Here is a 17,383-nt window from a genome sequence, read left to right as displayed (position 1 = left end):
GGTACAGCACGAGTTAGATACAGAGTAAAGCTCCCGCTACACTGTCCCATCAAACACTCCCAGGGCAGGTACAGCTCGGGTTAGATACAGAGTAAAGCTCCCTCTACACTGTCCCATCAAACACTCCCAGGGCAGGTACAGCACGGGTTAGATACAGAGTAAAGCTCCCTCTACACTGTCCCATCAAACACTCCCAGGGCAGGTACAAAACAGGTTAGATACAGAGTAAAGCTCCCTCTACACTCTCCCATCAAACACTCCCAGGGCAGGTACAGCTCGGGTTAGATACAGAGTAAAGCTCCCTTTACACTGTCCCATCAAACACTCCCAGGGCAGGTACTGCTCTGGTTAGATACAGAGTAAAGCTCCCTCTACACTGTCCCATCAAACACTCCCAGGGCAGGTACAGCTCGGGTTAGATACAGAGTAAAGCTCCCTCTACACTGTCCCATCAAACACTCCCAGGGCAGATACAGCACGGGTTAGATACAGAGTAAAGCTCCCTCTACACTGTCCCATCAAGCACTCCCAGGGCAGGTACAGCTCGGGTTAGGTACAGAGTAAAGCTCCCTCTACAGTGTCCCATCAAACACTCCCAAGGCAGGTACAGCACAGGGTTACATACAGAGTAAAGCTCCCTCTACACTGTCCCATCAAACACTCCCAGGGCAGGTACAGCACGGGTTAGATGCAGAGTAAAGCTCCCTCTACACTCCCAGGGCAGGTACAGCACGGGTTATATACAGAGTAAAGCTCCCTCTACACTTTCCCATCTCACACTCCCAGGGCAGGTACAGCACGGGGTTAGATACAGAGTAAAGCTCCCTCTACACTGTCCCATCAAACACTCCCAGGGCAGGTACAGCACGGGTTAGATACAGAGTAAAGCTCCCTCTACACTGTCCCATCAAACACTCCCAGGGCAGGTACAGCACGGGTTAGATACAGAGTAAAGCTCCCTCTGCACTGTCCCATCAAACACTCCCAGGGCAGGTACAGCACGGGTTAGATACAGAGTAAAGCTCCCTCTACACTGTCCCATCAAACACTCCCAGGGCAGGTACAGCACGGGTTAGATACAGAGTAAAGCTCCCTCTACACTGTCCCATCAAACACTCCCAGGGCAGGTACAGCACGGCTTAGATACAGAGTAAAGCTCCCTCTACACTGTCCCATCAAACACTCCCAGGGCAGGTACAGCACGGGTTAGATACAGAGTAAAGCTCCCTCTACACTGTCCCATCAAACACTCCCAGGGCAGGTACAGGTCGGGTTAGATGCAGAGTAAAGCTCCCTCTACACTGTCCCATCAAACACTCCCAGGGCAGATACAGCACGGGTTAGATACAGAGTATAGCTCCCTCTACACTGTCCCATCAAACACTCCCAGGGCAGGTACAGCACAGGTTAGATACAGAGTAAAGCTCCCTCTACACTGTCCCATCAAGCACTCCCAGGGCAGGTACAGCATGGGTTACAGAGACAGAGCTAGAGACCCACAGAAACACTTTCATCCGTTTAGTCTGGGTGGGATTGCTGCCCCGATCTGTTGCTTCGACTGTTTTTCTGCTTTTCCCACAGCGCTCTCACCTTGTAGCTGGCGCAGAGCGGGACCTGCGGAATCTTCACATAGATGAAGGAATTGTTCATCGCCGCTCTCTCCTTCATCTTATCGATGTCGTCCACCGGATGCTGCGGGGGAGAAACCAGGAAATACTTGCACTGTGAACCATCACAAGATCCCATTCCTGACCAGATTGGGGATGGACAGGAACCGAGGGAAATTCGCCTCTAACCCAGCTTGGTCAGGAGACTTCCTGCTCCACGGTGGCAGAGTGCAGTCCATGCCCAGTTCGCTGATCTCCGTGGGCAGCAGTGAGGCCGGTACAGGTGGACTTAGTGGCCCTGGGCTGGGGAATTAAATCAACAAGGCCTCCCGCTCCTGATCACCATCTAGTGACCGCCGCCGCCGCCCCCCCACCAGCAGCCTGATGTGTGGCCAGGGCTGGGCTCCGATACAATGCTCTCCACTGTGGAATATCCCGATGATCGAGGGGACCGAATATCCTCACCCACCTCCTCCCCACTGGCCGTCCCGGGGGTACGAGTGAGGCGCAGGAAGCCCAATGGAGGGAAGAATTCTGGCAGGATCTGGGAATGCCGAGACTCCGCCCCGTTTCCCCAAACTTGGCCCAGGCCCCCCCTAGCGCCCTGCGACCGCGACCCCGGGAGGAGCCGAGGGTTCTCCAGGTTGGGAGATGGTCTGGGAAGACCCCGGAAATCAGAGATATTCTGGCCCGGGATCAGTTCGCAACAACAACAACAACTGGCATTTATATAGCACCTTTATTGTAAAACATCCCGTGGCACTTCACAGGAGCGTGACCAAAGAGCATTTGACACCGAGCCACATAAGGAGATATTAGGGCAGGTGACCAAACGCTTGGTCAAAGAGGTCGGTTTTAAGGAGCGACTTAAAGGAGGAGAGAGAGGCGGAGAGGTTTAGGGAGGGAATTCCAGAGCTTATGGCCCAGGCAACAGAAGACACGGCTGCCAATGGTTGAGCGATTATAATCAGGGATGTTCAAGAGGGCAGAATTAGAGGAGCACAGGTCTCTCGGGGGAGGTTGTGGGGCTGGAGGAGATTACAGAGATAGGGAGGGGTGAGGCCATGGAGAGATTTGAAAACAAGGATGAGAATTTTAAAATTGAGGCGTTGCTTAACCGGGAGCCAATGTAGGTCAGCGAGCACAGGGGTGATGGGTGAACGGGACTTGGTGCGAGTTAGGACACGGGATGAGCTGAAGGGGAATTTATCCGCCTGTTTGCCAGTATGTGAGTGGAGAGATTTAGATCTGGTCGGGCCCCCAGCCCCACCTTTGGGATCTTTTATATACGGCTGAGAGGGCAGACAGGACCTCGGTTTAACGTCGCATCCAAAAGACGACACCTCCGACAGTGCGGCGCTCCCTCAGTACTGCCCCTCCGACAGTGCAGTGCTCCCTCAGTACTGCCCCTCCGACAGTGCAGCGCTCCCTCAGTACTGCCCCTCCGACAGTGCAGCGCTCCCTCAGTACTGCCCCTCCAACAGTGCAGCGCTCCCTCAGTACTGCCCCTCCGACAGTGCGGCGCTCCCTCAGTACTGCCCCTCCGACAATGCAGCACTCCCTCAGTACTGCCCTCAGACAGTGCAGCACTCCCCTCAGTACTGCCCCTCCGACAGTGCGGTGCTCTCTTAGTACTGCCCCTCCAACAGTGCAGCGCTCCCTCAGTACTGCCCTCCGACAGTGCAGCACTCCCTCAGTACTGCCCTCGAGAGTGCAGAGCTCCCTCAGTACTGCCCCTCCGACAGTGCGGCGCTCCCTCAGTACTGCCCCTCCGACAGTGCGGCGCTCCCTCAGTACTGCCCCTCCGACAGTGCGGCGCTCCCTCAGTATTGCACTGGAGTGTCTGGCTGGATTTTTGTGCTCAAATCTCTGGAGTGGGGCTGGAACCCACAACCTTCTGACTCAGAGAGAGCTGCCCACTGAGCCACTTGCCGATGGATACTTTGGCAGGGCTGGGAGCAGAGCCGAGGGTTTTCTGCCATTGCAGCCACTGTGAGAAGGATCGGAGGGAGTGTGGTACCTGTGGGACCGTCCCCCAGCCAGAGTCAGCACCGTCAGGGGAGGCCGACGACGAGGAGTGGACCGGGGCGCAGCGTTCCGTGAGGCTGTGCACTGCTTGCCAGCATTTCAATGTAAAAACCGCGCATGCACCGTATTTTGAATGGCCTGGAAGGAGCTGCGCAGGGCCAGAAGGAACATAGCTGGGGGGGGGGGGGGGGGGGGGAGCTGGGGGGAAGAGGAGAAACCGGGACCGGACAAACACCATCCCTCCGAATACCTGCAGGTGGAGCTGACCTACCTCTGGAGGCTTCCGGAAGGATCGCCTCACTCCAGACCCCCTGTTCAATCCCGACGTGACTCCTTTCCCCGCTCCCAAGGTAACAGATTCCTCGGCACAATCAACTGGCGAGATTTCACACTGACTGGGATCCCTGCATGGCAAGTCAAAGAGAGAGTGTGTAAAGACTGTGTCAGTGCTCACCAACACACAAAACAACACTCAACACACACACCTGACACACACACACCCGACACACAACACACACCGACACACACACACCGACCACACACCGACACACACACACACCCCGACACACACACACCCGACACACACACACACCCGACACACACACACCCCGACACACACACACCCCGACACACACACCCACCCCGACACACACACACACCCCGACACACACACACACCGACACACACACACCCGACACACACACACCCCGACACACACACACCCCGACACACACACACACCCCGACACACACACACACACCCCGACACACACACACACCCGACACACACACACACACCCCGACACACACACACCCCCGACACACACACACACCACACACACACACCCCGACACACACACACACCCGACACACACACACACACCCCGACACACACACACCCCGACACACACACCGACACCACCCCCGACACACACACACACCCCGACACACACACACACCCCGACACACACACACACACCGACACACACACACACCACACCACGACACACACACACACCCCGACACACACACACACCCCGACACACACACACACCCCGACACACACACACACCCCGACACACACACACACCCACCACGACACACACACACACCCCGACAACACACACACACCCCGACACACACACACACCCCGACACACACACACACCCGACACACACACACACACCCCGACACACACACACACCCCGACACACACACACACACCCGACACACACACACACCCCGACACACACACACACCCCGACACACACACACACCCACACCACGACACACACACACCCCGACACACACACACACCCCGACACACACACAACACCCCGACACACACACACACCCCGACACACACACACCCCCCGACACACACACACACTCCGACACACACACACACCGACACACACACCCCGACACACACACACACACCCGACACCCACACACACCCGACACACACACACCCCGACACACACACACACCCCGACACACACACACACACCCCGACACACACACACACACCCCGACACACACACACACACCCCGACACACACACACACCCCCCGACACACACACACACACCCCGACACACACACACACCCCCGACACACACACACACCCCGACACACACACACACCCCGACACACACACACACACCCCGACACACACACACACACCCCGACACACACACACACCCCACACACACACCCCGACACACACACACACCCCGACACACACACACACCCCGACACACACACACCCCGACACACCACACACACCCCCCGACACACACACACCCCGACACACCCACACACACCCCGACACACCACACACACACACACCCCGACACACACACACACACACACACACACACACCACACACACACACCCCGACACACACACACACACACCCCGACACAAACACACACACACACACACACACACACACCCCGACACACCCACACACCCCGACACACACCCCGACACACACCCACACACCCCGACACACACACACACCCCGACACTCACACACCCCGACACACACACACCCCGACACACACCCCGACACACACACACACCCACACACCCCGACACACACACACACCCCGACACACACACACCCCGACACACACACACACCCCGACACACACACACACCCCGACACACACACACACCCCGACACACACACACACCCCGACACACTCACACACCCCGACACACACACACACCCCGACACACACACACACACACCCCGACACACACACGCCCCGACACACACACGCCCGACACACACACGCCCCGACACACACACACACCCCGACACACACACACACCCCGACACACACACACACCCCGACACACACACCCCGACACACACACACCCCCCGACACACACACACACCCCGACACACACACACACCCCGACACACACACACACCCCGACACACACACACACACACCCCGACACACACACACACACACCCCGACACACACACACCCCGACACACACACACACCCCGACACACACACACACCCCGACACACACACACACCCCGACACACACACACCCCGACACACACACACACCCCGACACACACACACCCCGACACACACACACACCCCGACACACACACACCCCGACACACACACACACAACCCGACACACACACACACACCCCGACACACACACACACACCCCGACACACCCACACCCCGACACACACACACACACCCCGACACACACACACACCCCGACACACACACACACACCCCGACACACACACACACACCCCGACACACACACACACACCCCGACACACACACACACACCCCGACACACACCCCGACACACACACACACACACACACAGACACACACACACCCCGACACACACACACACCGACACACACACCCCGACACACACACACACCCACACCACGACACACACACCCCGACACACACACACACACCCCGACACACACACACACCCCGACACACACACACACCCCGACACACACACCACCCCGACACACACACACACCCCGACACACACACACACACCCCGACACACACCCCGACACACACACACACACACACCGACACACACACACCCCGACACACACACACCCCGACACACACACACACCGACACACACACCCCGACACACACACACCCCGACACACACACACACACCCCGACACACACACACACACCCCGACACACACACACACCCCGACACACACACACACCCACCCCGACACACACACACACACACCCCGACACACACACACACACACCCCGACACACACACACACCCCGACACACACACACCCCGACACACACACACACACACACACACACACCCCGACACACCCACACACCCCGACACACACACACACACCCCGTCACACACACCCCGACACACACACACACACCCCGACACACACACCCCGACACACACCCACACCCCGACACACACACACACCCCGACACTCACACACCCCGACACACACACACACCCCGACACACACCCCGACACACACACACACCCCGACACACACACACCCCGACACACACACACCCCGACACACTCACACACCCCGACACACACACACACCCCGACACACACACACCCCGACACACACACACACCCCGACACACACACACACCCCGACACACACACACCCCGACACACACACACCCCGACACACACACACGCCCCGACACACACACACGCCCCGACACACACACACGCCCCGACACACACACACACGCCCCGACACACACACACACACACCGACACACACACACACCGACACACACACACCCCGACACACACACACCCCGACACACACACACACCCCGACACACACACACACCGACACACACACCCCGACACACACACACCCCGACACACACACACACACCCCGACACACACACACACACCCCGACACACACACACACCCCGACACACACACACACCCACCCCGACACACACACACACACCCCCGACACACACACACACACACCCCCCGACACACACACACACCCCGACAGACACACACCCCGACACACACACACACACACACACACACACACACACACACACACACCCCGACACACCCACACACCCCCGACACACACACACACACCCCGACACACACACCCCGACACACACACACACACACCCCGACACACACACCCCGACACACACCCACACCCCGACACACACACACACCCCGACACTCACACACCCCGACACACACACACACCCCGACACACACCCCGACACACACACACACCCCGACACACACACACCCCGACACACACACACCCCCGACACACTCACACACCCCGACACACACACACACCCCGACACACACACACCCCGACACACACACACACCCCGACACACACACACACCCCGACACACACACACCCCGACACACACACACACACCCGACACACACACACGCCCCGACACACACACACCCCCGACACACACACACGCCCGACACACACACACGCCCCGACACACACACACACCCCGACACACACACACACACCCCGACACACACACACACACCCCGACACACACACACACCCCGACACACACACACACCCCGACACACACACACACCCCGACACACACACACACCCCGACACACACACACACCCCGACACACACACACACCCCGACACACACACACACCCCGACACACACACGCCCCGACACACACACACACACCCCGACACACACACACACCCCGACACACACACACACCCCGACACACACACACACACCCCGACACACACACACACACACCCCGACACACACACACACCCCGACACACACACACACCCCGACACACACACACCCCGACACACACACACCCGACACACACACACACCCCGACACACACACACACCCCGACACACACACACACACCCCGACACACACACACCCCGACACACACACACCCCGACACACACACACACACACACCCCGACACACACACACACACCGACACACACACACACACACCCCGACACACACACACACACCGACACACACACACCCCGACACACACACACCCTGACACACAACACCCCGACACACACACACACCGACACACACACCCCGACACACACACACACCCACACCACGACACACACACACACCCCGACACACACACACACACACACACACCCCGACACACACACACACCCCGACACACACACACACACCCCGACACACACACACACCCCGACACACACACACCCCGACACACACACACACACCCCGACACACACACACACACCCCGACACACACACACCCCGACACACACACACACCCCGACACACACCCACCCCGACACACACACACACACCCCGACACACACACACCCCGACACACACACACACCCCGACACACACACACCCCGACACACACACCCCGACACACACACACACCCCGACACACACACACACACACACACACACACACACACCCCGACACACACACACCCCGACACACCCACACACCCCGACACACCCACACACCCCGACACACACCCACACACCCCGACACACACACACACACCCCGACACACACACACACCCCGACACACACACACACCCCGACACACTCACACACCCCGACACACACACACACCCCGACACACACACACACCCCGACACACACACACACACCCCGACACACACACACACACCCCGACACACACACACCCCGACACTCACACACACACCCCGACACACACACACACACCCCGACACACACCCACCCCGACACACACACACCCACCCCGACACACACACACACCCCGACACACACACACACCCCGACACACACACACACCCCGACACACACACCCACCCCGACACACACACACACCCCGACACACACACACACCCCGACACACACACACCCCGACACACACACCCACCCCGACACACACACACCCACCCCGACACACACACACCCCGACACACACACACACCCCGACACACACACACACACCCCGACACACACACACACACCCCGACACACACCCACCCCGACACACACACACCCACCCCGACACACACACACCCCGACACACACACACACCCCGACACACACACACCCCGACACACACACACACCCCGACACACACACACACACCCCGACACACACACACACACACACACACACACACACACCCCGACACACACACACCCCGACACACCCACACACCCCGACACACACCCACACACCCCGACACACACACACACACCCCGACACACACACACACACCCCGACACACACACACACACCCCGACACACACACACACCCCGACACACACACACACCCCGACACACTCACACACCCCGACACACACACACACCCCGACACACACACACACCCCGACACACACACACCCCGACACACACACACCCCGACACACTCACACACCCCGACACACACACACACACACCCCGACACACACACGCCCCGACACACACACGCCCCGACACACACACGCCCCGACACACACACGCCCCGACACACACACACACCCCGACACACACACCCCGACACACACCCCGACACACACACACACCCCGACACACACACACACCCCGACACACACACACACACACGCCGACACACACACACCCCGACACACACACACCCCGACACACACACACACACACACCCCGACACACACACACCCCGACACACACACACACACACGCCGACACACACACACACGCCGACACACACACACACCCCGACACACACACACACACACCGACACACACACACCCCGACACACACACACCCCGACACACACACACCCCGACACACACACACACACACCCCGACACACACACACACCCCGACACACACACACACCCCGACACACACACACACACCGACACACACACACACCCCGACACACACACACCCCGACACACACACACACACCCCGACACACACACACACCCCGACACACACACACACACACCCCGACACACACACACACACCCCGACACACACACACACCCCGACACACACACACACCCCGACACACACACACACACACCCCGACACACACACACACACACCCCCGACACACACACACCCCGACACACACACACACCCCGACACACACACACACACACCCCGACACACACACACACACCCCGACACACACACACCCCGACACACACACACACACCGACACACACACACACCCCGACACACACACACCCCGACACACACACACACACCCCGACACACACACACACCCCGACACACACACACACACACCCCGACACACACACACACACCCCGACACACACACACACCCCGACACACACACACACACCCCGACACACACACACACCCCGACACACACACACACACACCCCGACACACACACACACACACACACACACACACCCCGACACACACACACACACCCCGACACACACACACACACACCCCGACACACACACACCCCGACACACACACACACCCCGACACACACACACACACACCCCGACACACACACACACACCCCGACACACACACACCCCGACACACACACACACCCCGACACACACACACCCCGACACACACACACACACCCCGACACACACACACCCCGACACACACACACCCCGACACACACACACCCCGACACACACACACCCCGACACACACACACCCCGACACACACACACACACCCCGACACACACACACACCCCGACACACACACACACCCCGACACACACACCCCGACACACACACACACCCCGACACACACACACACCCCGACACACACACACACCCCGACACACACACACACCCCGACACACACACACACACACCGACACACACACACCCCGACACACACACACACCCCGACACACACACACACACACCCCGACACACACACACACACCCCGACACACACACACCCCGACACACACACACCCCGACACACACACACACACCCCGACACACACACACACACCCCGACACACACACCCCGACACACACACACACCCCGACACACACACACACCCCGACACACACACACACCCCGACACACACACACCCCGACACACACACACACACCCCGACACACACACACACACCGACACACACACACACCCCGACACACACACACCCCGACACACACACACACACACCCCGACACACACACACACCCCGACACACACACACACACACCCCGACACACACACACACACCCCGACACACACACACACCCCGACACACACACACACACACCCCGACACACACACACACCCCGACACACACACACACCCCGACACACACACACCCCGACACACACACACCCCGACACACACACACACCCCGACACACACACACACACACCCCGACACACACGCACACACCCCGACACACACGCACACACCCCGACACACACGCACACACCCCGACACACACGCACACACCCCGACACACACGCACACACCCCGACACACACGCACACACCCCGACACACACGCACACACCCCGACACACACGCACAAACCCCGACACACACGCACACACCCCGACACACACGCACACACCCCGACACACACGCACACACCCCGACACACACGCACACACCCCGACACACACGCACACACCCCGACACACCCCGACACACACGCACACACCCCGACACACACACACCCCGACACACACACACACCCCGACACACACACACACCCCGACACACACACACACCCCGACACACACACACCCCGACACACACACACACCCCGACACACACACACACCCCGACACACACACACCCCGACACACACACACCCCGACACACACACACCCCGACACACACACACCCCGACACACACACACCCCGACACACACACACCCCGACACACACACACCCCGACACACACACACCCCGACACACACACACCCCGACACACACACAGCCCGACACACACACACCCCGACACACACACACCCCGACACACACACACACACCCCGACACACACACACACCCCGACACTCACACACCCCGACACACACACACACCCCGACACACACACACCCCGACACACACACACACCCCGACACACACACACACCCCGACACACACACACACCCCGACACACACACACACACCCCGACACACACACACCCCGACACACACACACACACCCCGACACACACACACCCCGACACACACACACACACCCCGACACACACACACACCCCGACACTCACACACACCCCGACACACACACACACCCCGACACACACACACACCCCGACACTCACACACACCCCGACACACACACACACACCCCGACACACACACACACACCCCGACACACACACACCCCGACACTCACACACACCCCGACACACACACACACACACCCCGACACACACACACACCCCGACACACACACACACCCCGACACACACACACCCCGACACACACACACACACCCCGACACACACACACACCCCGACACTCACACACACCCCGACACTCACACACACACACACCCCGACACACACACACACCCCGACACACACACACACCCCGACACACACACACACCCCGACACACACACACACCCCGACACACACACACACCCCGACACACACACACACCCCGACACACACACACCCCGACACACACACACACCCCGACACACACACACACCCCGACACACACACACACCCCGACACACACACACACACCCCGACACACACACACACACCCCGACACACACACACACCCACACACCCCGACACACACACACACCCACACACCCCGACACACACACACACACCCCGACACACACACACACACACCCCGACACACACACACACCCCGACACACACACACACACACACACCCCGACACACACACACCCCGACACACACACAAATAAAGACAAACACAGCACCCATGCATACAAACGTCTCTACAGTGAGGTCCTGTTCAAAGGCTGCCAGACCCAACACCGCCCCAGACCCACCATGACGTGAGCTGCATTCACCACTTGCCCTGTGCCTTCACCTGTTGTCACCAGTTTCGACTTGTCTTCTTCATCGGCTCCTGTTTCATCCTCCTCCACATTTCGCCCAGGAAAGAAAAAGCCCATCATCCTCTTGAAGAACTGGTAGGTGAGTTGAATGGTCAGTGGAACGACATTCACCTGAAACCGGGGTCAAAGGTTACTCGTTCTGACAAAAGGTCATCGGCCTGAAACGTTAACTCTGTTTCTCTCTCCGCAGATGCTGCCTGACCCGCTGAGTATTGCCAGGTCACTAGTCAGTGTGCACAACGACGCTGACCTCACCCCAACACTGGCCCTTGCTCCACCCCCAGCAGCCACTCGCAAAGATTGTCCCCTCCCCGGGGTCTCCCCCCTCGCACTTTCCCCTCCGGAGCCCCCCGATCTTCAAACATACTCTTCCTCCTCCTCCATTGTCAGCAGTAATTGAAAAGTAGAAACATCACCTATACCGTAGAAAATAAGAAACTGAACGGGGTAGAAGAGCAAAGGGATCGAGGGATACAGGTGAACAAATCATTAAAAGCAGCATCGCAGGTCAGCAAAGCAATTACAAAATGCTGACATAGCACTGGGATTTATTCCTGGGGGTTTAGAATACAAAAGCAGTGAAGTTATGTTAAACTTGTATAGGACCCCGGTCAGGCCGCACTTGGAGTACTGGGCACAGTTCTGGTCTCCATACTATAAAGAGGATATAGAGACATTGGAGAAAGTGCAAAACACATTTACAAGGATAGCACCAGAAGCGAGAGATTACAGCTATCGAGAAAGATTGAACAGATTGGGGCTTTTTTCTTTAAAACAGAGAAGACTTAGAGGAGACCTGATGGAGGTCTTTAACATGATGAATGGGTTGGACAGGGTAGATGTGGAGAGAATGTTTCCACTTGTGGGGGAATCCAAAACTAGGGACCATAAATACCAGATAGTCACTAATAAATCCAGTAAGGAAATAAGGAGAAATGTCTTTACTCAGAGAGTGGTTAGAATGTGGAGCTTGCTACCACAGGAAGTGATTGAGGCAAATAACGTAGATGCTTTCAAAAGGAAACTAGACGAGTACATGAGAGAAAAGGGAATAGAAAGATATGCTGAAAGGCTGAGGTGAGGCAGATGGAATGGGAGGAGGCTCATGTGGAGTATAACCACCAGCAGAGACTGGTTGGGCCGAATGGCCTGTTTCTGAGATGTATATTCGATGTAATTATAGCCTCACCTTGTGTGAAATCGACTCATCGCGCCGTCTGCTACTCAAACTCATCCTCATCCAGGACCTCAAAACTGTGGGTCTCCTCACCCCCCCTCAAACTTCCCTCCCTCCTACAATCCACAGGCCTCCAACCACCCAAGGGACGTGAACGTGAGGATGAGAATTTTAAAATCGAGGCGTTGCCGGACCGGGAGCCAATGTAGGTCAGTGAGCACAGGGGGTGATGGGCGAACGGGACTCGGTGCGAGTTAGGACACGGGGCAGTGAGCACAGGGGGTGATGGGTGAACGGGACTCGATGCGAATTAGGACATGGGGCAGTGAGCACAGGGGGTGATGGGTGAACGGGACTTGGTGTGAGTTAGGACACGGGTCAGTGAGCACAGGGGGTGACGGGTGAACGGGACTCGATGCGAATTAGGACACGGGGCAGCGAGCACAGGGGGTGATGGGTGAACGGGACTGGGTGTGAGTTAGGACACGGGGCAGTGAGCACAGGGGGTGATGGGTGAACGGGACTCGATGCGAATTAGGACATGGGGCAGTGAGCACAGGGGGTGATGGGTGAACGGGACTTGGTGCGAGTTAGGACACGGGGCAGCGAGCACAGGGGGTGACGGGTGAACGGGACTCGATGCGAATTAGGACACGGGGCAGTGAGCACAGGGGGTGATGGGTGAACGGGACTGGGTGTGAGTTAGGACATGGGGCAGTGAGCACAGGGGGTGATGGTGAACGGGACTGGGTGTGAGTTAGGACATGGGGCAGTGAGCACAGGGGGTGATGGTGAACGGGACTGGGTGTGAGTTAGGACACGGGGCAGTGAGCACAGGGGGTGATAGGTGAACGGGACTCGGTGCGAGTTAGGACACGGGGCAGTGAGCACAGGGGGTGATGGTGAACGGGACTCGATGCGAGTTAGGACACGGGGCAGTGAGCACAGGGGCTGATGGGTGAACGGGACTCGGTGTGAGTTAGGACACGGGGCAGTGAGCACAGGGGGTGACAGGTGAACGGGACTCGATGTGAATTAGGACATGGGGCAGTGAGCACAGGGGGTGATGGTGAACGGGACTCGGTGCGAGTTAGGACACGGGTCAGTGAGCCCAGGGGGTGACGGGGTCTCGATGCGAGTTAGGACACGGGGCAGTGAGCACAGGGGGCGATGGGTGAACGGGACTTGGTGCGAGTTAGGACACGGGGCAGTGAGCACAGGGGGTGATGGTGAACGGGACTCGATGCGAGTTAGGACACGGGGCAGTGAGCACAGGGGGTGATGGGTGAACGGGACTTGGTGCGAGTTAGGACACGGGGCAGTGAGCACAGGGGGTGATGGGTGAACGGGACGCGGTGCGAGTTAGGACACGGGGCAGCGAGCACGGGGTGATGGGTGAACGGGACTCGGTGCGAGTTAGGACACGGGGCAGTGAGCACAGGGGGTGATGGGTGAACGGGACGCGATGGGTGAACGGGACGCGGTGCGAGTTAGGACACGGGGCAGCGAGCACAGGGGGTGATGGGTGAACGGGACTCGGTGCGAGTTAGGACACGGGGCAGTGAGCACAGGGGGTGATGGGTGAACGGGACTTGGTGCGAGTTAGGACACGGGGCAGTGAGCCCAGGGGGTGATGGGTGAACGGGACTGGGTGCGAGTTAGGACACGGGGCAGTGAGCACAGGGGGTGAAGGGTGAACGGGACTCGGTGCGAGTTAGGACACGGGGCAGTGAGCACAGGGGGTGATGGGTGAACGGGACTCGGTGCGAGTTAGGACACGGGGCAGTGAGCACAGGGGGTGATGGGTGAACGGGACTCGGTGCGAGTTAGGACACGGGGCAGTGAGCCCAGGGGGTGATGGGTGAACGGGACTCGATGCGAGTTAGGACACGGGGCAGCATCCTAAATCCTGCTGGAAATGGATAAATTGACGGGATCTGTTGACCCATCACCTCTGTTGCTCGCTGACCTACATTGGCTCCCGGTCCGGCAACGCCTTGATTTTAAAATTCTCATCCTTGTTTTCAAATCCCTCCATGGCCTCCCCCCTCCCTATTTCTGTAAACTCTTCCAGCCCCACAACCCCCCGAGATCTCTGCACTCCTCCAATTCCAGCTTCCTGAGCATCCCCGATTTCCATCGCTCCACCATTGGCGGCCGTGTCTTCAGCTGCCTGGGTCCCGAGCTCTGGAATTCTCTCCCTAAACCTCTCCGCTTCCTTTAAGTCGCTCCTTAAAACTTACCTCTTTGACCAAACGTTTGGTCACCTGTCCCAATGTCTCCTTCTCTGACTCGATGATTGGACAGTCTGTTCTGACAGGTTAGTGTGTACATGGTGGGTGGAGGGATTGGGTTCGATGGTGGAACAGTTCATTTAAAAAATGTATTCATTCTCGGGATGTGGGCATCGCTGGCAGGGCCAGC

General features: G+C 58.6%; 1 protein-coding gene across 1 annotated transcript in view; it reads right to left on the bottom strand.

The window, feature by feature from the left end:
* Positions 1–17,383, bottom strand: part of LOC147102277 (bridge-like lipid transfer protein family member 2) — a 97,643-nt gene that overhangs the window by 12,602 nt on the left and 67,658 nt on the right. The window contains 4 exon segments of the mRNA XM_085965110.1: positions 1,591–1,692; positions 3,907–4,004; positions 4,007–4,039; positions 13,755–13,893. Coding sequence (XP_085821236.1) covers positions 1,591–1,692; positions 3,907–4,004; positions 4,007–4,039; positions 13,755–13,893 — 372 coding nt within the window.

This window comes from Somniosus microcephalus, chromosome 22 (assembly GCF_052327205.1).
Source record: "Somniosus microcephalus isolate GS21.2 chromosome 22, FLI_Smic_1.0, whole genome shotgun sequence".
NCBI classification, from domain to species: Eukaryota; Metazoa; Chordata; class Chondrichthyes; order Squaliformes; family Somniosidae; genus Somniosus; species Somniosus microcephalus.
The sequence above is the reverse complement of the archived record's forward strand: the minus strand, read 5'-3'. Positions and strand labels throughout refer to the sequence as shown.